General features: G+C 39.7%; 2 protein-coding genes across 4 annotated transcripts; both read left to right on the top strand.

Annotated features, from left to right (window-relative positions):
• The first annotated feature begins 3,936 nt into the window (after positions 1-3,936).
• Positions 3,937-7,618, top strand: LOC121192033 (histone-lysine N-methyltransferase SETDB1-B-like). The gene is made up of 9 exons (XM_041053573.1): positions 3,937-3,989; positions 4,202-4,376; positions 5,159-5,265; positions 5,372-5,923; positions 6,237-6,404; positions 6,487-6,688; positions 6,837-6,910; positions 7,049-7,239; positions 7,356-7,618. Exons 2-9 carry the CDS (start codon positions 4,207-4,209, stop codon positions 7,434-7,436), a joined length of 1,545 nt encoding a protein of 514 aa, XP_040909507.1. The 5' UTR covers positions 3,937-3,989; positions 4,202-4,206; the 3' UTR covers positions 7,437-7,618.
• Positions 7,619-8,478: 860 nt separating this feature from the next.
• Positions 8,479-17,944, top strand: clk2a (CDC-like kinase 2a). 3 transcript variants are annotated; one of them, XM_041052988.1, is made up of 13 exons: positions 8,479-8,625; positions 9,795-10,000; positions 10,133-10,388; positions 11,559-11,649; positions 12,552-12,618; positions 13,136-13,252; positions 13,592-13,758; positions 14,483-14,577; positions 14,810-14,939; positions 15,294-15,376; positions 15,909-15,988; positions 16,090-16,180; positions 16,372-17,944. In XM_041052988.1, exons 2-13 carry the CDS (start codon positions 9,795-9,797, stop codon positions 16,558-16,560), a joined length of 1,572 nt encoding a protein of 523 aa, XP_040908922.1. In that variant the 5' UTR covers positions 8,479-8,625; the 3' UTR covers positions 16,561-17,944. The 3 variants fall into 3 exon arrangements, with proteins under 3 accessions (XP_040908922.1, XP_040908921.1, XP_040908923.1); XM_041052987.1 differs by having other exon boundaries at positions 9,795-10,388; XM_041052989.1 differs by lacking the exons at positions 8,479-8,625; positions 9,795-10,000; positions 11,559-11,649 and having other exon boundaries at positions 10,255-10,388.
• The last annotated feature ends 6,528 nt before the right edge of the window (positions 17,945-24,472 follow it).

Genomic DNA, 24,472 nt, shown 5'->3' with positions numbered 1-24,472 from the left:
AAAGCAGCAGGGTCAATTTCCACCCTGCTCTCGCATCTGGCTCCACAATTTAATTGCTAATGCATCTCCTGTTTCTCCTGCTCCAATGTCTGGACTTTCCTTTCCACGCCCCCCTTCTGCGTCCCGTCTTACCCCCTCCCCTTTAAATCTTTGCCTGTCCTTTCACGTTAAGTTTCCCTTCCTTCCCTTGTTGCCTTTTCAGCCTTGTGTAATGAATGTGCTCAGCGTCGCCTGAGGTGCCTGAGTTATGGTGGTGTGAAGTCTAATTGGTGACAGCGATGAAGGTCTCCTTGACAGGTGAACAAAAGCTGTGGGGTGTTTGATTCACTTGTGAACTGTGTAGACCGTTATTCAATTCCTGCTTAAGTATTAATAAAGGCTTTACACGCCAGGGGGAGGTCGTAAGGTGCAAGTGTATGCTTCTGTATCTTTCATGTGTATGCAAGGGTATATGTGTGTGTGCAGGAGCTAATCTGTGGGCTGCTCATTTTCCTGTAATGATCATGACAAGAGGGGAAACAGTAAAGACTTTGGTAACTGATGAGTGTCTTATGTAACTTGAGTAATAAGGAACCTCAGAGGGAACCAAGACGGAGATGCTACAAAAGCTTTTCAAAGTTTTGGACGGGTGGTGGTAAGAGTCTGCAGCAGCAAACACCTGGATCACTGATGACAGCACAGGAAGGATGGTGAGTTTGAAATGACATTTTTTTCAGTGAACTAATAAATTATTTCACTTATTTTCCTTTTGTGCTGTTTATGTTTTACAATATGTTTTGACAGTGTTACAGACAGAAAGTCATTCTGAAAGTATTTAGACAATTTGCACTTTGCATAGTCAGATGTGATTTTAAACAAAACAAATTTGGGTTTAGAACCGTTAGTCACACAAAATAAGCAATCTAAAGACAACGTCTAGACTTTCCACGATATTGTGATGGTAATTTTGCAGTGTTTTCCAATGTTTTAATTAACTGATAAAGAAAATAGCTGCAGCCCTTGAATTTCAGGGCACAGTCCACAAACTGAAATTTAAAACAGTATGAACAGAGGAAAATATCAGAGTTTTCATTTTCACAGCAGGGTGCTGTTTCAGTCAGATCTGTGTGGAAACTAAATGTGCAAAAAATGTTTTACATTTTTCAAATTTGCAAAGTAGAACATTGTTTTTTCTTCCTCTCCTATTAATTATTTTTTAGCCCCTCAGATTTGTCGCGTGACCCTTTGGATGGGCCAAGGCCCTGGCTTTGGAAATAGTGAACTAAACTCCAGGGAAAATAGTTCTTCCACCACTGATACACAACACAATGCTTTAAAGTACATGAACTGTGTGTTGTCTCTGTCTTTAGAAACCTGGTTTAAACTTCTTTGTCTCTGTCTTTCTTTCTGATTTATATTTCTGGCATGAAGTCATCACCATCATCTCAAGAGACCCTGTGCACACACTTGTAATATCCCTAAACTGGTGGTTCTGAACTGACAAGAGGCAAAAACAGTTGAAAGAAGGATTGACAGTCATCACCTGGCCACATGGACCAGCCCTCTCTCCCTGCTGCACAGTTTGAGGTGGACGTGGACCTGGGTTTCGCTCTCTTCTTCCTCTTCCTCCTGTGTTTCTTCCTGCTGGTGACAGTGGTGCGATGCGCACAGACAGTGGTGGATCCTTACGGCTCCATCTCAACCTCCACCTACCAGGAGGAGCAGATCACCTGACTCTATGGGACTCGTGGAAACTCTTGTTGTTGCATATTTTCAGACCATGCAGTTTTGAATGGATATGATGTTTTTATCACATACAGGGGTCAGTACACTTTTGAACCAAAGTAAATCATCATTACACTCAGGGAAGTCACAAGACATTCATCAGGTTGTGTGAGTGTGTCTGGCTTGACCCTGTGGGTATTTGGCCGTTTTTTCCCCATTACTGGTGCCTGTATTTATTTTAATATATAATTTGTTCCCATATAATTCAGTATAATGTGTACTTAGGCTACAGCAATCTTACATTACTACATTAAAAATGATTTATTTATGGTAAAGAGGGCATTTTATGTTTCTGTTCCCTGAGGCTCGTTGTCTCCTAATCCACCCATGAAATAGTCTGCTAATGGAGCAACTGCTACTAATTATGTTTCTCTTACGTCTGAGAGCTAACTTAGCTACTGACTAACTTCAGATTTATTCACAACGACACACAAAACAATATTTTTTTTATCGTCTTGTGACCAGACTTTTCTGCTTTTAAGGTGGATGATCAGCGCAAAACAACAGGTAAGAGCGTTACCCTCAACCTTATATCACCAGCCTTAATAACAAATTCCCTCACGTTATCTCTGACCGACACAACAAAAAGTGAAAGACAAAAACAAAGAAGCATAAGAAGCACACTCAAAAAGGAGTGTGCTGTTTTTGTCCTCTGGGGATACTGGATGTGCATGATGGGTGTGGTAACGGTTGTTACCTCCATTAAGGCTCTTCCCTCTACTTCCTTTGTTTCAACCACAGAAGAGAGTAATTCCTCTATAAAACATTACTATTAAAAAGAGGAACAGTACAAGAATGGGCTCCATAACAGTACATCATTGAAAACCTTATTATAGTACAAGTGATTAAGAAGAGAATACATGATCTCACAGTATTTGTAAATGAATGGAGATTATGTAACAATCCTTAGATCAATACTTATGAAGTAGAATGGTAAGTAGGTGCTAAACTAATATTTGTATTGCAGACACCTAATTATTCGTGGTCACTAGATGGCAGTGTGGTCTCATAGAAATATATTATACAGTCAGTACTTTAGGCCTTGTATGTGGCACAGTGATGATGTTGGCTTTACACTCCATGAAATCCTTTGCATGAAATTTACCATAATTCCAGCATGTGCAGAAAAGGAGGAATACTCACTTTCCAGGTCACTGTCGATATGCAAGCACAATTTATGGCCATTCACTTATCTCATGGGCCCCTCCAGCGGCAGAACCACATAGAGGAGGGGTTCAGCAGGATTCAGTGAGTGGTGTGTGTGTTACTGCTCTCACATTGCAGAATGAAACTCATTTTTCATTCTGTGGAGATTTTTTAATTTTTATTTCTATTTGCCCTGTTTCTGTTTGGCTGTGTTAATTCCACCAGGCCTCCGTCATAAATCTCCCTGCCACGCTAAAAGCTGCTTTATCTGGGGAGTGGCTCGGCTCCACCATTCTTTTTAATGTCAGTGTGATAGTTTTATCGTGAGGGAGTGAAAGGAGATCGTTGGGTCCGTAAACAAACTCAAAGTACCCATCATGGCCTTCTCATAGGCATGCCAGAGCTTTTTTCTTTGCAGAAAATATGTCTGACTCCCCATTTGAGCCTGTGCCCTCCAGAAATGAGACTTGCAGCAAGAGCACCCAGTTGGAAAATAGCTCTGACTCTCTCAGTCCTATAAAGCACAGTAAACAAATAAAATAAAATACGATTTTTAATATGTGGAATATGAACTATGAATATTTTTCATATATTTTCTCTACACTATCCACTTAGATTTTTGTTTTATACAGCTTCCATGTCCATTTCGTCTATTTTGTCTCTGTTCTTTTGTTTCATTGTCTGTCAGCTGTCCTCAGTCCCATTTTTAGGGAAGTATTAAAAATGTATTTTCTCAGCCTTGTTAAACTTGTAAAACCAGTGGGTATTTCAAAGAAAACATCAATGTGCTTCACAGAAGACATGTAATAATACACTATATACACATTCCTAGGTCAGCAAAAACATTTCTTTTAATTAAATATATATATATATAAACGCACACGGGGGTTTGTTCAAATTGTAGAAAGCTGAGCATACTGCTGGATAGCTTGGGATTTGATTACAGTAGCAGAAAGCGGAAAGACTTGTTGGTCGTTTGTGTGGACACAGGGGGCAGCAGTGAGTCTCTCACGGCTTGACGCTGCAACATGTAGCGACGAAGAAGCCGCACTCAAAAACACTTGTGGGCGAGGAACAAGGTGATGAGACTTATAATTTACTGGAGGCGTTTTATTATAAAATACTTAATTTATAGTAGAAAAGGGGTCGTGGATTAACCGATGAGTTTGCTTCCTTCACATCTGGGACTGGCTCTCAGGCAGTGGATGAAGTGGTATCAACGGCCAGTCATGGCACAGATTTGAGTGGAAACCCCCGCTGTAAACTTGTCTCTACTACTGTTTCTACCTAGTGATTATGGAGGGGGGTGAGATGGAGATGACCAAAGAGGAGCTCCAAAAGTGGATCAGGGATAGGGTAAAGAAGAGTGAGCTGGTCTCCCCAGATGTGCTGGAGAAATGCAATCTGCTGCAGTCGCTGCTGGAAAGGAGGGAAAAACAGGCTGCCCACCTCCTGAGGCTCTGCGAGTGAGTATTGTTTATTTTGATTACTATTTTGCTTTTATCTGTGCAATTGATCAAAGTGGGTCTTAAATGTGTGCCACCAAAGGGCCAAGCCAGAGTGAGAGTATTTACGGACAGGATACTGGCTAGAAGAACTGTCCCCATCCTGCATTGTTATGATGACGAGAGCCTCACGTTAGTTCTCCAGTCTAATCACTCTGTATCTCATTCATGTAGTGGTCACAGTCTGAAGCCTTGGATGGCTACTTGCCAGCATTGACACCAGCTTTAAAACGTACTGACAGGCCCTGCACACTCAGTGATTACAGTTCAAGGGGGTTGAAACCTGGGTTAATCTCTGCTCTGCATAGTCTGAAAGTTCAGCGCTTATCCTTCAGTGCTCCCTAAAATAGATTAAAGTGTTTATCTAATAGGTGACAGGGATAGTTGAATGGCCCTGGAGCCACGCTTCATTGTTTTGTTGAATCCAAAATACCAAATGTCAGAGGGCTGGCCACTCTGTTGTGGCTCTGAGTCATTTCTACACAAGATGCACCAACATACTGAAATATTCCCAGGCCATTTGTGTACAAGAAGTTTTAATTTCAGTGTTAAGGAAAGATAAAAATGTTTTGTTTGTTTCAAGAATGTCAACACATTTTCTTTTATTTATTCAAAAGACAAAAGCACAGGTTCCTTCTCTGTACTTGAAGTATAGCTGTGCTTCAAGTGCAGAGAACAAAGTTTTTTTTCTATGTTCTCTTTGCTTGATGCGTGTTCTCTTTGATAATGTAGATGTCTTGCAGATCTGTGGCATTATGTGAAGCGACTGTGAGGAAACAATACTCTTTGCTGGGATGGGAGTACAGAGACACAGATTCTGATGATGATGATGATAATGTCACTGGATGTGGTAAGAAGCACATCATTTGTAAATGTGTTCTGTTTGCTTAGTCATTTTTCAACCAGTCAAACTGGCTCATTGTAGTTTGTTTAAACTGTGCTTTTTACCTTTGTAGGACATACACCTGAATCCCCATGTGAGTCTGTTCACTCTGAGACTCAAGTCTGCCATTCTTCAGCTACTAAAGGACTTACTCCTCTGTTACCAAAGCTGCAGGACGGTGGGAATCCGAAAAGACTTAATGGCAATAAAAGCTCTCTTACTCTAAGGGAACCACTGGTGATCTTGACCAGACTGCCTGAATGTACGATCAGAGCTCTATGTCCACCAGCACCTCTGAAGCACTACAGTGTAGATGACTTCTCAAGCAATTCAGATTCTGATATACAGTGGGAATCAGGAGAGAACCCACGTGATTCTGATGATTTCATCTCAGGTTTTAAGGCTGGGTCAAATAAGAGGAGAAAAATATTTCAAATGCCGAATGAAAAGCTTGCCAAGAGTCATTCAGAAAACCAAGCCAGCACAAATACTTACATCAAGAGAAGTGCAACAAAAACAACAACACCCCAAGCTGCCGCTGAAACATCAGCACTGAGAGCTAACAGAAATACCGACACTAGAAGCTACGCAACGAAAACATCAACACTGCCAGCAAACACCAAAGGTAATAGCCATAAACAACACACCTGGAAATTAAAGCCGTAGTGGAGATCCTCTGCTGTTAGGCAATAGTGATAGTAGTGTTAATATTGACTGATTTGATGTTAAAATTAATACCAAAAGGTTTGCCAGAGATTAGGCTGCTGGTTAGTTGGCTTCCTGTCAACACGAAAGCTATATTTACTGCTAAGTTGTCACAATTAACTGCCCACACCATGACAGCCTGGGTTTGTGGACATTTACTTTGTGGATATACAAAGAAATTCATTTACCTCAAGTTCATCAGCTAATGTGTTGTGTTCCTTTCACTCTGACAGGAGTAACCCCTGTGTGCATAGCATCAGCTCTTTACCAGTCCTCTGACAAAGCCATCAAGACCGCTCCTAGCTTGCCACAACAGCAGATCCGTGTGAACATGAATGTCCTGGCCAAGAGGAGTGCCATGAAGTGGCAACGGGGGAAAATCATGGAAATAATAACAAAGGGTAAGACTTATATACACACATATATTGGTGTGTTAACTAGACATGCTTTACTCAAGAGAAGTGGTTTCTTTTGGCTTCACAGAAGATGGCAGGCTGAAATACAAGATTCTTTTTGAAGAGAAGGGGAAGAGCCTTGTGTCAGGTCACCATATTGCTTTTGACTGCATGCCAAAGGTGGAGCAGCTGTTTGTTGGTGCTCGTGTGGTGGTCAAATGTCAAGCTGACAAGCCCCACTTCTGCCCTGGTATCATAGCAGAGCTCCCCAGCAGGACAAACCACTTGAGGTATGTGCTTTTTTTTTTTTTTTTTTTTTTTTAATTAGTGAACTTTTATGATAAATTTGGATGATGCAGTTTTCATGCAATTAATTCACTGTTTAATTTCTGCTTTAGCTAAGTTATGGTTTGATGACAAAAAATTTCTGTTTTCCAGGTTCCTGATCTTTATTGATGATCACACACCGATCTATGTTGGCTTACCCTTTTTCCACCTGGTGTGCAGACCATGTAAGTTTAGATCTTGACATTAATGCATACATTCTAAACAAGTGACCCTAAGAGGAATCAGATCTCCAGATTTGTGCACAGCACCTACTATTTCACTGCCGGTAAGGAGAACTAGCAACTTTCTTTTTCCTGTGACAGTGACAGACCCTTTAGATGATATTCCAGACATTACCCACAAAAATTTCATGAAGGAGTATTTGGACAGCTGGCCTGACCCCCCTCAGACCCAGTACAAGGTCGGGCAATTAATTGATGCAGAATTTGACGGAGTCCAGCAGAGGTGTGAGGTGCAGGTGGTCGACAGCAGCTTGATACAGGTTGTTTTTCAGGTCAGTATATTTAGACATCACTCTTTACAGTAGTTTCAGCTGGGTTCTTGATGTTTTTATCTTGATAGATTCACGTAGGTTGTGTCACTTAGTAATGTATGTATTGTCATTCTCAGAAAGATCAACATAAGGAGTGGGTTTACCGAGGCTCCATGCGCTTGGAACACATGAGTAATCTGCGGGAGTCAAAATCTTGATGGTGGCCACAATGCTGAAGATTGCCTCGCAGATGGGACTTATATGTGCTGCTGAAGGTTCTGTTTGAGTGGAGTGGCTGAAAACTGCCGAACTGCCTTAAAACTATCAAAGACTGGGATTTTTGTTTTTATATATATTGTATCATAGTTTTGTGTTCTTAAATAAAAATTGTCTAATTTTCTTTAAGCTTATTTGAATGTTTTAACTCACAGATGTGCTATTTTAGATGTACAGCAACATTTACTAACTATGGATGCCAGTTTTCACCAAGAAAAGATTTAAATTAAATTAAATTGTAAATCCCATTTTTACAACTAAGATAGCACAGTGGGGAACTGCCCAAGGATTCCCAAATTCCCCAGATTTATACTACTCTATTTCTGTTTACATAATCTGATTAATCACAAATTTTCACTGCAGTATTGACATGTCCTCCATCTTTAGTTTATATTGAATTCCTTTGTTTTTAAAGATCTGTTAAATCAAATTGGTTTAGTTTTGTCTGTCAAGTAATTAACAGGCAAAGTAGTGTTAATCCACCACAGGAGAACTGAAGGGCTGCGGACATTTACAATAATTATTTTCATTATGAATTAGGGTGGCAGTTCAGTTTATAAGATATGAAAGTACGGAAATGTACCCATCATTGCACACTGAAGCCCATACTCAGATTACATCATTTTGTCCCCAGATTTAAATGTGTGTGTATAAACTCTGAAACACTAAGTCTAAAAGGTCAAAGACAATTTTGTGAGATATCCCAAAATAATAAGTCAATATGTCATATGACAGTCACATTTCTGATTTACTAATAAATAATGTCAAAACTACATATTTTGACTATATAACACTTCTCCATCAAGATTACATTTAAATATTTACTCATATCATAGGGGAAATTGCATTTGACTTTATATTTATAACTAAGTTAAAACCGGGGGGTACTGAGCAAACTAGTCCTCCGTGGTTGTTTTCGTCCAAACAGGACTGAGTAGACCTCGGGCGCAGGGAGGCGTTAGCACTTCTAGTCTGAGCCAGAACTAGCTGTACTGAGCAGACAGAAAAAAAGCTGGCCGCCTGTTAGCAACAGAACTGTGAACATCGGGCTAGCAAGAAGGTAGAAGAGAAAACTGGAACGCCACCACGGATTTCTTGTGGGACAAACGTACAGGCCTCGCTGCTAAAACGGTAAATATTATACATGGACCGTTTCTTGTCGTTGAACAAACCACATTCCGACCTAACGGTTAGCACGGCGGCTAGCGTAAGTAGCCGTTTAGCTGGTGAACGTAGCTAAACTAAGATGGCGGTCAAATTATTTACATTAGCTAATGTTGATAGCGGAGCATGCTAACTGCCAGTACGTCGCTTGTTGGTTACTTAGTTAGCTGGTCGGAGTTTAAATGCATCCTTGTTGTTTATATATTGGTGTTGGAAACCGGGAAATATTTAGTTATTGTACTTAATGTCAAAGTGCCAACTGAAATCAACAACGTTACTGACGCTAGTATTGCATCGTTTTTCATAGCACGGGAAATGCATTAACGACGCTTGCACTGGTATAAGATGAACTTGTAGTTGTGTTACGTTTTGAACCTAGCTTAGTAAAACGTTGATTAATAATGGCATAACGTTACAAATACTCGTGAATTCCAAGTCAGCGTGTTTATTGTTTACATTCATATAAAGCGCTACTGTATATACACCAGCCTCTGGTGGGTTGTTACTAGTTCAAGAGGATCATGCAACAGGGTTATTAAAATGCTTCCCCGCATTAGATCATTACTCTCCTAATGCTATTTCACACATTTCCAGGCTCGCTTCAACAGTTGACTGTCTAGCTGTAACTATTTTTGCACAGATTTAATCTGCATGCTTCCTCTTGATGCACGTTAAAGTTGCAGTGAGTGTTTCTGCGGTTTGTATTATTCAAATCTAGGTTAGGCCTCCTACACAACCAATGTTTCGTACCAAATACTGGGAGTTTACTAAGGGGTTGTCGTCATTCAGTCTTCTGATTTTATCTGATTAGTTTTTAAGGAGCAGTTTGATCTAACATTTACATTTTCGCATATAGTGAAAATGTGTGGTGGCCAGAAATTACCGTTTCCTGCAACTTATTTGGTCTATTTTTGTCTCCTAAAACTGCTTCTCCTACTGACTCCCACAAATCACCAAGAGTCTGGCATCCACTTTTATGAATATTTGGCAAGAAGAAAATGTGAACAGGTGTAGCTGTAAAACAAAGGCTTCTTTTTGTAACAATTGTTCTCCATAGCTTTTAACATCAAGCATTTCATTAACTTAAAAGCGGTAAACTAGGTAATACTTTGTATATCTTTCTGTCAATCCACTAGATGCCTCACACTAGACGGTACTCGTCTTCGGACAGAGACAGTCGAAGCAGCTACCAGGACCGTTACAGAGACAGAGACCGAGACCGAGGACGAAGACACCGGCACAGAAGATCGCCTACTTACTCCTCCAGCAGTGACAGAGACAGAGACCGAGACAGAAGGGGACGGGGACACAGACAGGAAGGAAGCTATGTACGCTCAAGGAGGTATGTTTGTGTGTATGGTGAAATTTGTCTGCTTTGGATGCAGAAATTGTATTTTATAGTACCAACTCTTAAGATCTTTTTAGGTTTGGTTGGTTGCTGTAGGTTTTATTGTATAACTTCCCTCTGTTTCAGTCGTAGTTATGACAATCGCTCAACGGAACACCGGCCATTTGACCGAAGATACTGCGATCGAGACCGTGACAGAGAAAGGGAGCCACATGGAGCAGCTGAAAGTTACTATCCACGTGACTTCTCCCCAAATATGTATGACTACCGACGTGGTCGCGAGAGGGAACGTGAACGGGATGAGTCGTACAGGCGGAAAGGCAGCAGGCGTAAGCACAAACGAAGGCGGCGTAGAACCAGGTCCTATAGCCCATCCTCCTCGGTGAGTACAGCCAGACCTGAGACTGTGTCTTAACTCTCCTCATCCTCTCTCTTCCCATCTCTGTCTCTTTCGCTCAGCTCTTCCTGTCTCTGTCTTTCCCTAACCATTTCTTCTCCGCAGCCCCTGGAATTGGTAAGTAGTACAATCTTTATGATTTGTTTTTGTTCTGACAGAGGGATTTTGTTTTATTTATTTTTTTTGTTTAAGTGCGCTTTGCTTAAATTGGCATTTCTTTTTGGGAGAGCATTTTCATTTTTGTGCAAACACTTTTTCATTAGTTTATTAATGATGAGCCTCTAATTCTTGCTACTCTTCAGATACGCACCTACCATATCTTTCTTAACTTCTTAACTATATCTTTTATCTACGCTTAATTCTGTATCTGTGGCCCTGCCTTTCATAAAATGTATTTAGAAGTTGTCAGTTGTGTTGGAAAAGGCTTGAATGCCTGTGGTAGCCGCTGGTTGGCCACTTGTGAACTTTAGGGCAGACAGTCTGAAAAAGTGAAAATGTTCTACCAAACATTATGCTAAATTCAGATTTAAATTGAATATAGATTTTGGTTTAATAGCATTTAAAATGTCTTAAATTTGTTAAGATGCAGATTTTTGTGTGCGCAGTATTTGACCACACCTGTGTATTAAGTAGTATAAATATAAGTGAGCAAGGGGTTGAATTTGATGTAGCATAAATGTCGAGGTTAACTTTATGTTTTCCTGCTTGATTACATATGGTCCTCTCATTTTATTTTCGATCTTTTTTTAATCTGAAAAGTCAGCCTGATAAGTTTTGAATCAGTTATTTTACTGTCTTAATTGGTTTTTGCGTTGATGAATGGATTTGCCAGTTGCTTCCTTGTCTGTAAGCAGCTGTGGTTTAAAGTGTAGAGGGGGGAGAGGAGCAGAGGACAACATGTGATCTTTGACTTGTTCCCTTGCACTATATCCCTATCGTTATATATTTCCTTCACGTGGTGTCATGCGTGAATCGCCCCATGACCACCAAACCCACCTACAACCACAACTACATCAACTACCACCAACACCACCCTCCTCTTCCCTCCTCGTCTACCTGTGCCGCCTGACGCCATGGCTGCGGCTGCCCCTGAAAACCCCCTGTTCCCCTTGGTCGTGTCGTGACCTGCTGATGGCGGTTTGGGTGTGAAAACAGCGGAGCGACAGCCGGACGCGGGCACTGAGTGTGAGGGACGACGAGGAAGGGCACCTGATCTGTCGGAGTGGGGACGTCCTGCAAGAGAGATGTACTCACTGCCACTACTCTATCGTAACCCTTCTCCATATGAGTATTAAAGCTTAGAGCATTTACATGACATGGGAGTGCCTGATGATGATGATGCCTTGCTAGAATGCTCTTCGCTCTAGCTGAAATAGCAGGGTGGATTGCAAGAATGTTGAAGATTTTAGGAGCGACTTTAGATACTTTTTCCTTTTTGTTCTAGGATTTTAAGCTGTGGAGCATTTTCTGTGTTTCACAGGTTACTTGACTTTCCTAAACATTCCCAAACATAGAATCCCAATCGCAGCTGTTTGTCTCTGTTGTGTTTTAGATTAAAACTCAGTTACAGTTTTAAATCTGTAACTTCAGCTAGCAATTGTCCACTGTGAGGGTTTCAGGGATTTTGTTCATTTATTTTATTTTTTTTAGTTGACATCTAACATGCACATCACCTGTTTAGTCTTTTTATAGTACAACCAGCGCACATACAGACAATGCACTTATACTAACACTTTTGTTATTTTCAGGATCATGCATTGCTTAGGAGAAATATTAATTACTTTTCCAGTGTTACACATACACACACACACACACACACCATGTCCTTTTGGACAAAGACAGCCACATCTTGAAAGGATGTGCCCTCGTTTTCGATGGCTGCAAATTGGTCATCAAAGGAAGGGAACGCTTTACATTTGCCCCCTAATCATAGAACGATGCATCTGATTATCATAGATTACCTCAAAGTGTTTCAAGCCTGCCATATTGAATAGGCAGCCATTTGAAAAGGGGATGGGCGCTAGCATGGATACGCCCGTCTACACTTTTGCATTATGTATTTCTGCTTAAGTCCACATGTCTAATGCTCCTGTTCTTTCTTTCCCTGCTCTCCCTTTCTCTTCCTTTTCTCTCTGTGATGTGTTGCAGATGAGATTGTCAGCACTTTGGGGGAAGGCACCTTTGGGAGGGTGATGCAGTGCATTGACCATCGCAGGTGCGTGGGTCAATTAAAGCTGAAGAACAATAGTTGTCACCCCAGTTTTTATTTATTTATTTTATAAATAACTGTTTCCCCTCTTTAGTTCTGCTACCTTTGCTGATTACACAGTGCAGTTTACCACAGGCTGTTGACTGTTGACCACTGAGAAAACTGTGCCTCTCTTCTTTTTAAGTTAATTTCGGGAGGTGTATTGTCATCTGACAGGCCTAGAAATATACATCAAGCAAGTCAATTGTTATAGTGCCTTCAGATAGTGACACTTACATATTCCAGGCCAGTGTCTCTTCACCAACTGAAAAAAGGTGCAGGGAGTGACTTTTTCGTATAATATAAATAATATATAGCTCAGAGACTTTGCAGGCATAGTCAAACTATTAACTCTTATGTTTTAACTGTAAAGTCAAACAAGTCATGTAATTTGGGTGTCTCAAATTCAGTGTAACCGTTGGGCACTCTGTCTTGAGGTGAGGTTTACATACAAAGGTGATGTATGTTTTGTGTTTAATTACAGGGGAGGAGCCCATGTTGCTCTGAAAATTATCAAAAATGTGGAGAAGTACAAGGAAGCAGCTCGTCTGGAGATCAATGTACTAGAGAAGATCAATGAGAAGGACCCTGATAACAAATTGTGAGTTTTGACAGAGTACTTTGGCACTACAATTAAATGAACTTTACTCACAAGTACCTGCTTGATCCAACACAGTTTTCCTGTTAGTAGCCCAGGTGATAAACCTAAAAATTAGCCATTACTGACAATAAGTGTCACCGAACAATATAGTTTTGCTCAAGTCAGTAGGCTCAGTAAAAGCCTCACTCTTTCCTGGAAGGACTTGAGAGTTACCATGAAATGTTGTGCTAGATCAGTCTTTAAATATGTTTTATGCAGCTGTTGTATCAGTAAACTGCTGTTGGCATGAATTATCCACTATATTACTGCCAAGCCTCATGTATCCTGTTTACGTTGCAGCCTTTGTGTACAGATGTATGACTGGTTCGACTACCACGGTCACATGTGTATCTCCTTTGAGCTGCTAGCTCTCAGCACCTTCGACTTTCTAAAGGAAAACAACTACCTTCCCTACTCTATTGGTCAAGTCAGACACATGGCCTACCAAATCTGTCTCGCTGTGAAGTGTAAGTTTTTCATGTCCTTTATATGATTTTAGTACATAGGAAACTTGTATGATTAGAGAACTAAAAAAGAACTAAAAAAGAGAACTAAAAAAAATAGAAATATCAAAATCTTGCTAAGGAGTTAAAATAACCAACACAGCATGTTCAGTGAATACACTTAGATTTTCATAACTTGAACTTTTAGGTTCCTCTAGTGAAGTTTTTTGATTTAATGCCTCTAAAATAAGTAGTTTTCCAACAAACACACCCTCCTTCATTGACGTGATTTTATCAGCTGCCCGTCATGTGGATTGACTGGAGGAAAAGCAACTGTTGTTTGTGGTTGACAGCCTGTAACCACATGAGGGCATTGTAGCTCCAGAGTAGACTTTGAAAATTTATTCATATGCTTCTCAGGGAGAAATAATGCTGGAGAAATCCTGCCATAGTCTCTGAAGTTGTTCAGTTTACTGTCTCAGCTGACAGTATCTTGGATTCTGTATGGATTCTGTTCTTTTTACTATTCCAAATGTTCTTGTGATGTTATTTACTTGATTATTTTTCATAAACTCTTTTCCCCCTGTATTTTATTACTATTATCATCATTATATTTGTAATAATGTGTTTGATCTGAAAGGAATTAACATTAGCATATGAATGAATGATCTGAGGATTGTATAAAATGGCCTTAGATACATTTATTGTCAAATGTGAAAGACTGAATAAGCATGTTTTTTCTCCACAGTTCTCCACGACAATAAGCTGACACACACAGACTTAAAGCCTGAGAATATTCTGTTTGTCAACTCAGACTTCACAATGTCCTACAATGTAGAGAAGGTAAGAGACAATAGGATCCAAAGGAAAAAGGTCAAAAACATTTTTTAGATCTCATGAATAAATATGAAATATCTCCTTCTGTATTCTCAATAAAAAAAGAGTTGATAAAGTCAAATGAGATTACAATTCTGTTGCACGCATACTACTAGAACAAATTTTGCATAAGACATTGTAGGAAAGTCAGTTTAAGCTCAGTAGTTATGAGAAACACTTCTGGTTTGTTGTCTTGCAGAAACGAGAAGAGCGGACGGTCAAGAGCACGGCAGTACGTGTAGTGGACTTTGGCAGCGCCACTTTCGACCATGAGCACCACAGCACAATTGTGTCTACACGGCATTATCGTGCACCTGAGGTCATATTAGGTGAGACTGACTATAAACTATTGGCCATGAATTAATTGAAAACACCACTTCTTAGAAAGGCATGATATTTCCACAAAGCACAGGTCCAGTCAAAACAAGGACCAGATATTCAGTCACACAGCCCAGTAGTTTGTATTTTGTAACCTGGAAGTGCTTGTAGGAACAGGCTTCGTCCTACCAGCTGAAAATAAACACAGCTCCACCCCGGTTCCTTTGATGTAAAGAATTTTAAGGTTGTTTGTTCTACCGGAAATGGAGTGTCAGGAAGTGTTAACCCCATCCTGGAGTACCCTCCATATGTGACACATATTCTTAGTGTTTTTATGTATTCATGGTGTGTTTTCTGTCCTTCAGAGCTGGGCTGGAGCCATCCCTGTGATGTGTGGAGCATTGGCTGTATCCTGTTTGAGTACTACCTGGGCTTCACTTTGTTTCAGGTACAACAGCATTCTACTGCTGCCAGCAAGTTGCAGCCTAAGATCAGGAGATTTGTAGGTACAGTGAGTTAATTGGTCAATCAGATGATCAGGGCCCATATTTATTAAATATCATAGTCATTCCTCTTCCCAGTTGTCCACCTGTTGAGAATTCCTAACGTTACCATAGCTCTGCAGCTATCATGGAGGATATCAGAGTAATATTAGAGGCAAAGGTAGTTTAATAAGAAATAAATAATGACTGACTTCGTGCTCTGAGATGGTTGATAAACGTGTCATTGTATCTCATCAAAAAAATGAAAGAGACTTGCTTGGCAAAATACACATGTACATGGCACGTGTACCAGGAGTTAGTAAATCCAGCTGTTAACCTGGTAGGATTTAGCCCTCTGTGTCATTCCTGAGCTCAGTCTGTCTGACACCGTATGTGGCAGCAGAACCAGCTGAAGCTGAACCCTGATTATCTTCTGTCCTTCCTGTCTTTCCCCCCTCTGCTGCTGAATCATGTTTATCTAACTCACACTTCTTTCAGACTCATGACAACAGGGAGCATTTGGCCATGATGGAGAGAATCCTGGGACCAGTGCCCTCAAGGATGATCCGTAAGACGAGGTGAGAGAACACACAAACATACTAATGTGATAAACCTTTTACATTGAAGTCAACATGAACACAGTTGCACATTGCTCACACCAATGCCTGTCCCCTTTCAGGAAGCAGAAGTATTTCTATCGTGGCCGTCTGGACTGGGACGAGAGCTCCTCAGCGGGGAAATACGTCAGAGAAAACTGCAAACCCCTGCGGGTAAGAAGAGTGGGTGCGAAGTGGAAAAGGAAAAAAAAAATATGATAATTAGCATTGCTGAAAAGTGAAAACAGTACATTGTGCTGAAAGAACAAATTGTCTTTGTTTGGTTCAGCAGTTCTTGACAGTCATTCAGTATTCCCCCTCATCTCTTTTTTTCCCCTCTCTTTTCTTCTCTGCTCTTCCATCAGCGGTATTTGCTATCGGAGGCGGAGGAGCACCACCAGCTGTTTGACCTCATTGAAAGCATGTTGGAGTATGAACCCTCGAAGAGGCTGGTGCTCGCCGACTCCCTCAAACACCCTTTCTTCGAGAATGGTGGCATTGGCGAGGCAACAGGCAGCAAGAACTGGGAGGGCAATCGAGACATCAGTCGGTGACCCCCGAGCCAAAGACTGAATGACAGAAGAGATCAAGTCTTTTTTTTTTACGTGGAACAGGTGAACTGTTGAATTAATAGGGGCTTCGGGTGTTTTCTGACATTTGTCATTGAAGCATGGACACCTTAACTTCTCGCTCCTCCATCCCGTCCCTCTGATATCCAACTCTGCAGCCACAAGAGGCATGCTTTTGTTTTTTTGCAGCAGAGAGACCAAAATAATCCACAAAAGACTGGAAAAGAGTCAAAGTGAATCTTTTGTTGTGGTCACAGCCTCAGTAGAGGACATCTGAGGATCTTAAATGGAAGTTTGTTTGTACCCAAAGTAGCCCTCTATGCAGCTCATGTCTTCCTTTTGATTTCTGAACCAACTTTGTCCCTTCCGTCCCTCCGTCAGTTAATTTCATCAGCATGTAAAGAAAATAATTCACATCTTTAAGGAAATAAGCGCTACTGCAGTTGGTTATAAAAACCTCAGTTTTGAAGAAGAAATGTCTTCCGATTCTGAAGTCAAAGGAAAGGGTAAAAAGGAGATAGAGCTGTACATGCAGCGCAAGTCCTCACCCACATAATTCTCAACACAGAGACATACAGGATATTCTATGCTAACATCAGATCAGTAAAACTGAAAATATTTCCTGGGACATTGCAAGTATCTCCAGCAGAGGCAAGTGTCTCAAGTTGTTGTTTACGTTTTTTTTTAGGTGAGCACTTGCATTGCATATAATTTTTCATGTTTCTTTTATGTATAAAAGGATTATCCCCTACATGGAGACTCTTGCCCTTAATATCCGGTTATTAGGCCTGTTGTTATTTGCCAATGAGATGATAATGGTGATGGACACTCCACACACACAGGCCTCAGTGGCCTGTCTTATTGATAGATATATCTGTTTGTTATGTTATGCAATGCTTTGTGTGTGCGTGTGTGTGTAGGTGTGTGTGTGTGGGTGTGTAGAGGTGTGGATAGAGTGGGTGACACTTCCATGTTAATGTTTTGCTCAGAGACTTCTTAGTAGTTCAGCATTAGTCATGGGAATATTCTCACATACTTTCAAAAAAAACAAACTGCCTTTTTCCATGTGTGATATGGTCAGACCTGATGTCTCTCCAACGAGGTTAAGCACACAGCTCCTGGTGGTAGCCAATGAGCCACACACAATTCCTGTTGATGTATTTATTTTGAGTTCCAATAGGTCATAGTCCCCACCCCACCCCCCACCTGTAAATGACTTGTTTTTTTGTATGAAATTAAAGCATATAAAACTGTATATATGTATGATTGTGTAGAATTAAAGTTAAGTCCTCCTTGCCAGAGGCTTATGGTGCTCTCTGTATCAGTTTGGGCCTCTGGTAGCTAAAAGGTGGCTTTCTGTCTTTAAATACTCCCAGTGTGTCTGAGTCCATCTCTTACCTAAGTGACTAATACCACTGCTGGATGATTTTCAAAGAGATCAAAGAACTGCCTGAAATGATTGTGTGGACAAAAGGAAAAAATGGTGTTTAAACATTTCCTGTTTTAACCTCTAAAAGTTGTCACTTAAGATAGATATGTATTTTAGATTGTAATGCTTTCACACAACTAGATGCTTATTTTGTTTTTATAGTCGGATTGCAAGACTTTAGATGTAAGTGGCTCGAAGAATCTTTCAGTCGCCAGTTTTTAGTGCAAAGCTTGCAGGGTCCCTGGAGCTAATCTTGACCTTTCCAAAATAGAACTACTCTTGACCCTAGGTAAGTGCTTTTGGCAGTCACATGTACAACTGTAGTATGCTTTCTGGTAGCCTTCCTTTCTTGTTAATTTTTGTTCAAAACTAACCTCTTTTACTTCTTTCCAAAACCTGTCAGCTGTCACCTTGGCAGGACAGGAAGAGAAGGAAACAGAAGATCTGCTGCAACAGGTGTTTCTATGCTTTGTCACTCAAGCTTCTCCGTCTTGTCGGTAGCGTGCCAATCTACTTTGGCTTTATTAACCTCCCTCACCATTCGTATTCTTTCTCCCTTCTCTTTTGAACTGCACATGCATGGATCATTCTGCAAGGGGCCATAATGATAGCCTTGAAAACCCCTATTAAACCTTTACTTTAGGGTCCTGTCATGCAACAGGACTCCAGAATAAAAATAATCTAGGCCTACCTTTTGTAAATTTGAAATTTGTAAATACGGAGTTGTTTGGACAGAGTTTGAAGCATCAAAGCCAAGTGACTTGTTTAATTGTGGATGAACAGAGAGCTATTTCTCTCCAGACCTGGATTAATTTCTCAGTTCACTGAGTGAATGAATCAATGAATGAAATGAGTCATTCAGCTTAGTGACTCAGGTGATTAATGTTTCCAGTCAATGAAGCTGCCTTAGTCTCTTTGGGGGAAAGGAAGAAAGCCTCTTTGCGTCATAAAAGCGTCACCTACTACCTCTGTCCACGCTCCATCTGCCTCCCTCTGACACTGTATTGCCAAATTATCTCGTCAGCTGTTATTTAAACTCTCAAACTAGGATCATTCTGTATCAAATCAGATAAGGTTGTTGCAGCACCCTCTCAGATTTTGTTCAGTACTATTTTATATCATAAATGTGTCCCAAAACCAAGTCCCGTTAAATATTTCTGTTCAGATCCTATAAAGGATAAACATGTTTTCTGTATATTCATTGGAATTTGAGATGGGAATAGTGTCTGCAGTAAGGTCCTGGATATTGAAAATAAAAACCTCTGGTATAGGAGGAATATAAGGAGGAATAAGTGGTATCCTAAATGTCCCTCTCAAGCTCCAGTGGGAGTAACTATGTGTGCTTCCACATAGGTTGGATGTGTTTATACATGTAATTTTACAGCATGCATGTTAGAAAGCTAAATATGGAAAATATACTGACGTGCACGTTGAAACATGTCCACACAGTGAAATCATCAGTATATGCCTGTACATGTTATCAAGAAAACACTAAGCATGTATCTGAGTTGTTCAAGTTATATGGTCAAAGGAAAATAGTTTTTATCACATGTAATCACATAATTGCATGTTATATTCATATGCATAATTAGTTATATTCCACATCAATAAGTAATGTAAAATTTAACTGCTTATTTGAATTTGTCATCTATCAGAATTTTATATAATGAGGCCCAGATAGTAAATAATATAGCCTGCATTCCTAGCCTGAGGCTAGGAATAATAACAAGGTATTACTGCCTAGACATGGATTTAACTGATAAGGCATTTTTGAGCGTGTAAAAACAAAAAAAGACCAAGTGGCAGAAAATAAATAAAAACATTGGAATTGAAAAAAATATTTTACAGGCTGTAGTTTTCAGACCCGAACATTATATAGACAAAATCTGAGATGGTGCTTTTCTGGATTCTGTCTGATTTTGGCAATTGAGAATGTGACGTTCAAACGTACTACTGCTTACCCACTTTAAGTCTCACCCTGCACTGTGAACATGATGACCTGATATGAGCTATTTCAGTAGTCAAATGTAAACAAGCAGCTGTTTTCCTGAGCAGGTTTGTTTGGAATTGGTCTGTTGTTAATGAGATAAACAACTTGCGTCTTCAGCTAATCCTGTTTGGGGACCAGCGAGGTCATCAGTCAAATCCCCATAAGAGCAGACAGTGACAGATCAGAAGTGTACACCAGCTGAAAGTACTGGACGTAATGCCACGAATGGAATTTATGCTTTACAACTGACAAATGATAGTAACAACCGATTGTGTCAACAGGAGATACCTCTTGCAGGTGAGTCCCATTGTTTCTTTGAGTCATGTGTTTTTATTGTGTTCATTCACACTTTTAAAATGTGACAGCATAAGAACACAGCTGTGGAGAAGTTATAAGCTGATGATGCTCTAACTGCAAATTCAAGCAGATTTTTAATTGTTCTTTGTATTTGCAGAATAAAGCCTCATTCCTGGTGTAAATTAAAAGAAGAGCAACATCAACACAGGGCAAACTCTGAGAATGGATTCTCTCATGTCGCTGGGTGCTCCCCTGAAGCAGTTCACCAGCTGTGTGTCAGGAAAAAACACCTCCAACAAGAGAGGGGCAAAGAGGAGCCAGTCTGTCCGCAGAAACAGCTTCACCCGCAGGAGGAGCGTCAGTAGGAGGAGAAGCCTTCCCTGCAGCAGCCAGAAGGTCCCTGACTCCTGGCTCACAGTCTATCAGGCTGAACTGAAGAGAGAGAGGTACGGTGGCTTAATAGATCCGTTTCAAAGCATATCTATTCATAAATTCATAGTGATACTATTAGCTATAAAACATAGATTTTAATCTTGTATGGTGATATTTTTGCTCCAAATGTGCAAGTGTGAATTGTTGCTTTTTTATTTATTTTTTGTAACTAACATGACTTTGGAATTAAAAGTTTTCAGTTAGCATCTTCTTATCCAGCTGAGACTCTTGGCCAGACAGGCTAATGAGGATAAGGCTATTCCTCACATGAATAAGCTGCTTGCCCATGTGCCGTGCCTAATGTTGCCCTGTTCTTTTTGCCAAAGGAAACGGCAGCAGGCCATACTGGCCAAGAAAAACACTGAAAGGACTGTCAGAAAAACTCACTTCAGGAGCCATCACTGCCTCCCAAGGGTAGGTCAACAGTAATATCAAAGTAAAAGATTTTTTACTTAGCAGTCTAAGCACAACATTCTTCACTCTCTCTTCCATCTGCAGCAGACCACCACAGCTAGAAAACCGGCCCCAGCAAAGGACGATTCCTTCTTTGGAGCCTTCCAGGGGCTCCGTCTGGACGAACTGATGGGAAGCACTAGTGGATCTACAGCTGCTGCTGCTGCAAGTGGAGGAGATCCATGTAAAGTCATGTGAGACTCAACATTTAAGGACACCCAGACTGTTTAAAATTTCTCATCCTCAAGAGAGAAAAGGGCTCATGGAGGTGATGAGTTGAAAACAAAAGAGGTTCGCCCCTCAGAGTAAAGGTAAACTTGTTTGGATAACTGTCTGTTGTCCATAGAAATTGTATCACAGTAGGAAAGACATTAGTCCTTGTTCTCTATTCCTTGAGAATTTTACATATTGTACAGTGTATCAGTCTTTGAACAATTTCTATTTGTGTCTATTCTTATGAAATATTAATCTTATAAACTGATACACCTTGGACTTGTTTTACTGTTTTATTCATCCAGTGTTCAAATGCCTGAGCTAGTTTCATTTTGTGGAATCATTTGAAATCCAAAACATAAACTAAGCAGGTAAAAGGAATTTTATTCAGTTTTCCCAAAACATCATAAATAGGATTTTGTGTGCAGTAAACACCAGTCAGGTGTAGGGATGTACCGATAAACATTTTTTCACTTCCGATCCGATCCCGATACCTGAATTTGGATATCTGCAGATACCAATACTATTCCGATATCAGAGTTCTGTTTGCTTTAATATTATTATTATCATTATTGTTGATTTTATATGATGCTGTAATAAATCTTCTCTACAGGCAAGTATGATATGTGCAAATGTATGCATGTATGTCCCAAAAGGCAACTTGAAGTAAGTATAAGGTCAGAAAAACAGTCATGTTAACAGTCAATATTTATTAAATTCAAGAGACACCCATAAAGGGTAACCTTCTCTCAAGGGGGGAGTTGTAGGTTTCAGCGGTGAGGATCACTTCCACGTTCAAAGAGCTGCAGTTCCTCGGCTACCGCTGGGGACTGGCTCCAGGAGTGAGCAATTCTCCGTTGACCCCCATGTTAAAATAGCCAACTTTACAGCCTAAAAAAACATATTTACAGCCTGATACATTTTTTTGTTTTTGGTCTCTATTGATCAGGGGCGGGCTGGGGTTGAAATTCAGCCCGGGAGCTCGGTTTGGAGAGGCCTTATAACCAATTGCACGACGGGCGCAAGTGGAACTGTGATTTTAACATAAATACTTTATTTGCAATATAAAAACAATCCAATGATATACGTGATATACAGTCAGAGTGTACTAAAGTAAGCTACATATGCTCACACATACTATGCACACTCAAACACTATGTTTATTTAAAAATTAAAACCACTGTGTATGCCTGTGTGTGTGTGTGCAGAGAACAGAGGCAAAAAGACTGGCAAAATTCTGTTCAATTTCTGCTTTATTTGATAGCATGAAAACATGGAAATGAAGATGTTTTGTGTGTTGCTTGCATGTGGTTTTGCTCAAATAAAAGCAATTAAGTGTGTGTCTGTGTGTGTGTGTGTGTGTGTGTCTGTGACTTCTTTCTTAATTTACTCTGCTCGTCTTGTTTTCTTGTGACAATTTGATGACTGACTGAGCGGCTGAGCCAATCACATTTCAGTAGAAACAGGGATCAGCTCAAATTGGAAGGGGCCGTTTGTATCCCCCCTTAATATGCAAAATATTTGTTTCACCCACTCCAGCGGTGCGGAATCATCCCAGTCTAACGTTACATCCACCAGACGACAGTCCCCGTGTCCGACCCAACAAGCTCGACCCCGTGCGAACGGGGTCATACTACATAAGAAGTAAAGCCAAAAAAATCCGCCAAAATTCAACTTAAAAGTTAATGTTAACGTTAACGTTACAACTCTTTGAAATTACTATCTAAAATGATATTAAGATTTTTTTTCAAGAACTTTAATATTTGTTACAAAAAGTGGTGGATGACTATTTCAGATAGAGAGGTTTAGACCAGTAAGACCTTAAAATGTCATAAAAAACATCATATGGCCGTAAGACGTCAAAATATGCCAAAAATAGTCATATTTTAGTAAGACCTAAAAATGTCTTAAAAAACGTCATAGTATAGTAAGTCGTCAAAATCGGACAAAAAAAGTCAAAAAAATTTTTGACCTCAAAATGTCATACAAAACATCATAGTATAGTAAGGTGTCAAAATCGGACAAAAAAAAGTCAAAATTTTTTTGACCTCAAAATGTCATAAAAAACGTCATAGTATAGTAAGGGGTCAAAATCGGACAAAAAAAGTCAAAAAAATTTTTTGACCTCAAAATGTCATAAAAAAACGTCATAGTATAGTAAGGCGTCAAAATCGGACAAAAAAAGTCAAAAAAATTTTTGACCTCAAAATGTCATAAAAAACGTCATAGTATAGTAAGGCGTCAAAATGTGCCAAAAAAAGTCAAAATTTTTTTTGACCTCTAAATGTCATAAAAACGTCATAGTATAGTATGGTGTCAAAATCGGACAAAAAAAGTCAAAAATTTTTTTGACCTCAAAATGTCATAAAAAACGTCATAGTATAATAAAGCGTCAAAATCGGACAAAAAAAGTCAAAAAATTTTTTGACCTCAAAATGTCATAAAAAACGTCATAGTATAGTATGGCGTTTTTTTCGGCCAAAAAAAGTCAAAATTTTTTTTGACCTCAAAATGTCATAAATAAAGTCATAGTATAGTATGGCGTTTTTTTTCGGGCAAAAAAAGTCAAAATTTTTTTTGACCTCAAAATGTCATAAAAAACGTCATAGTATAGTAAGGTGTCAAAATCGGACAAAAAAAGTCAAAAATTTTTTTGACCTCAAAATGTCATAAAAAACGTCATAGTATAGTATGGCGTTTTTTTCGGGCAAAAAACGTCAAAAATTTTTTTGACCTCAAAATGTCATAAAAAATGTCATAGCATAGTATGGCGTTTTTTTCGGACAAAAAAAGTCAAAAATTTTTTTGACCTCAAAATGTCATAAAAAACGTCATAGTATAGTAAGGCGTCAAAATCGGACAAAAAAAGTCAAAATTTTTTTTGACCTCAAAATGTCATAAAAAACGTCATAGTATAGTAAGGCGTCAAAATCGGACAAAAAAAGTCAATTTTTTTTTTACCTCAGAATGTCATAAAAAACGTCATAGTATAGTAAGGCGTTAAAATCGGACAAAAAAAGTCAAAAATTTTTTTGACCTCAAAATGTCATAAAAAACGTCATAGTATAGTAAGGCGTCAAAAT

This window comes from Toxotes jaculatrix, chromosome 13, assembly GCF_017976425.1.
Source record: "Toxotes jaculatrix isolate fToxJac2 chromosome 13, fToxJac2.pri, whole genome shotgun sequence".
Classification (NCBI taxonomy): domain Eukaryota; kingdom Metazoa; phylum Chordata; class Actinopteri; family Toxotidae; genus Toxotes; species Toxotes jaculatrix.
Note: the sequence above shows the minus strand (reverse complement) of the source record. Positions and strands in the feature narration are given on the sequence as shown.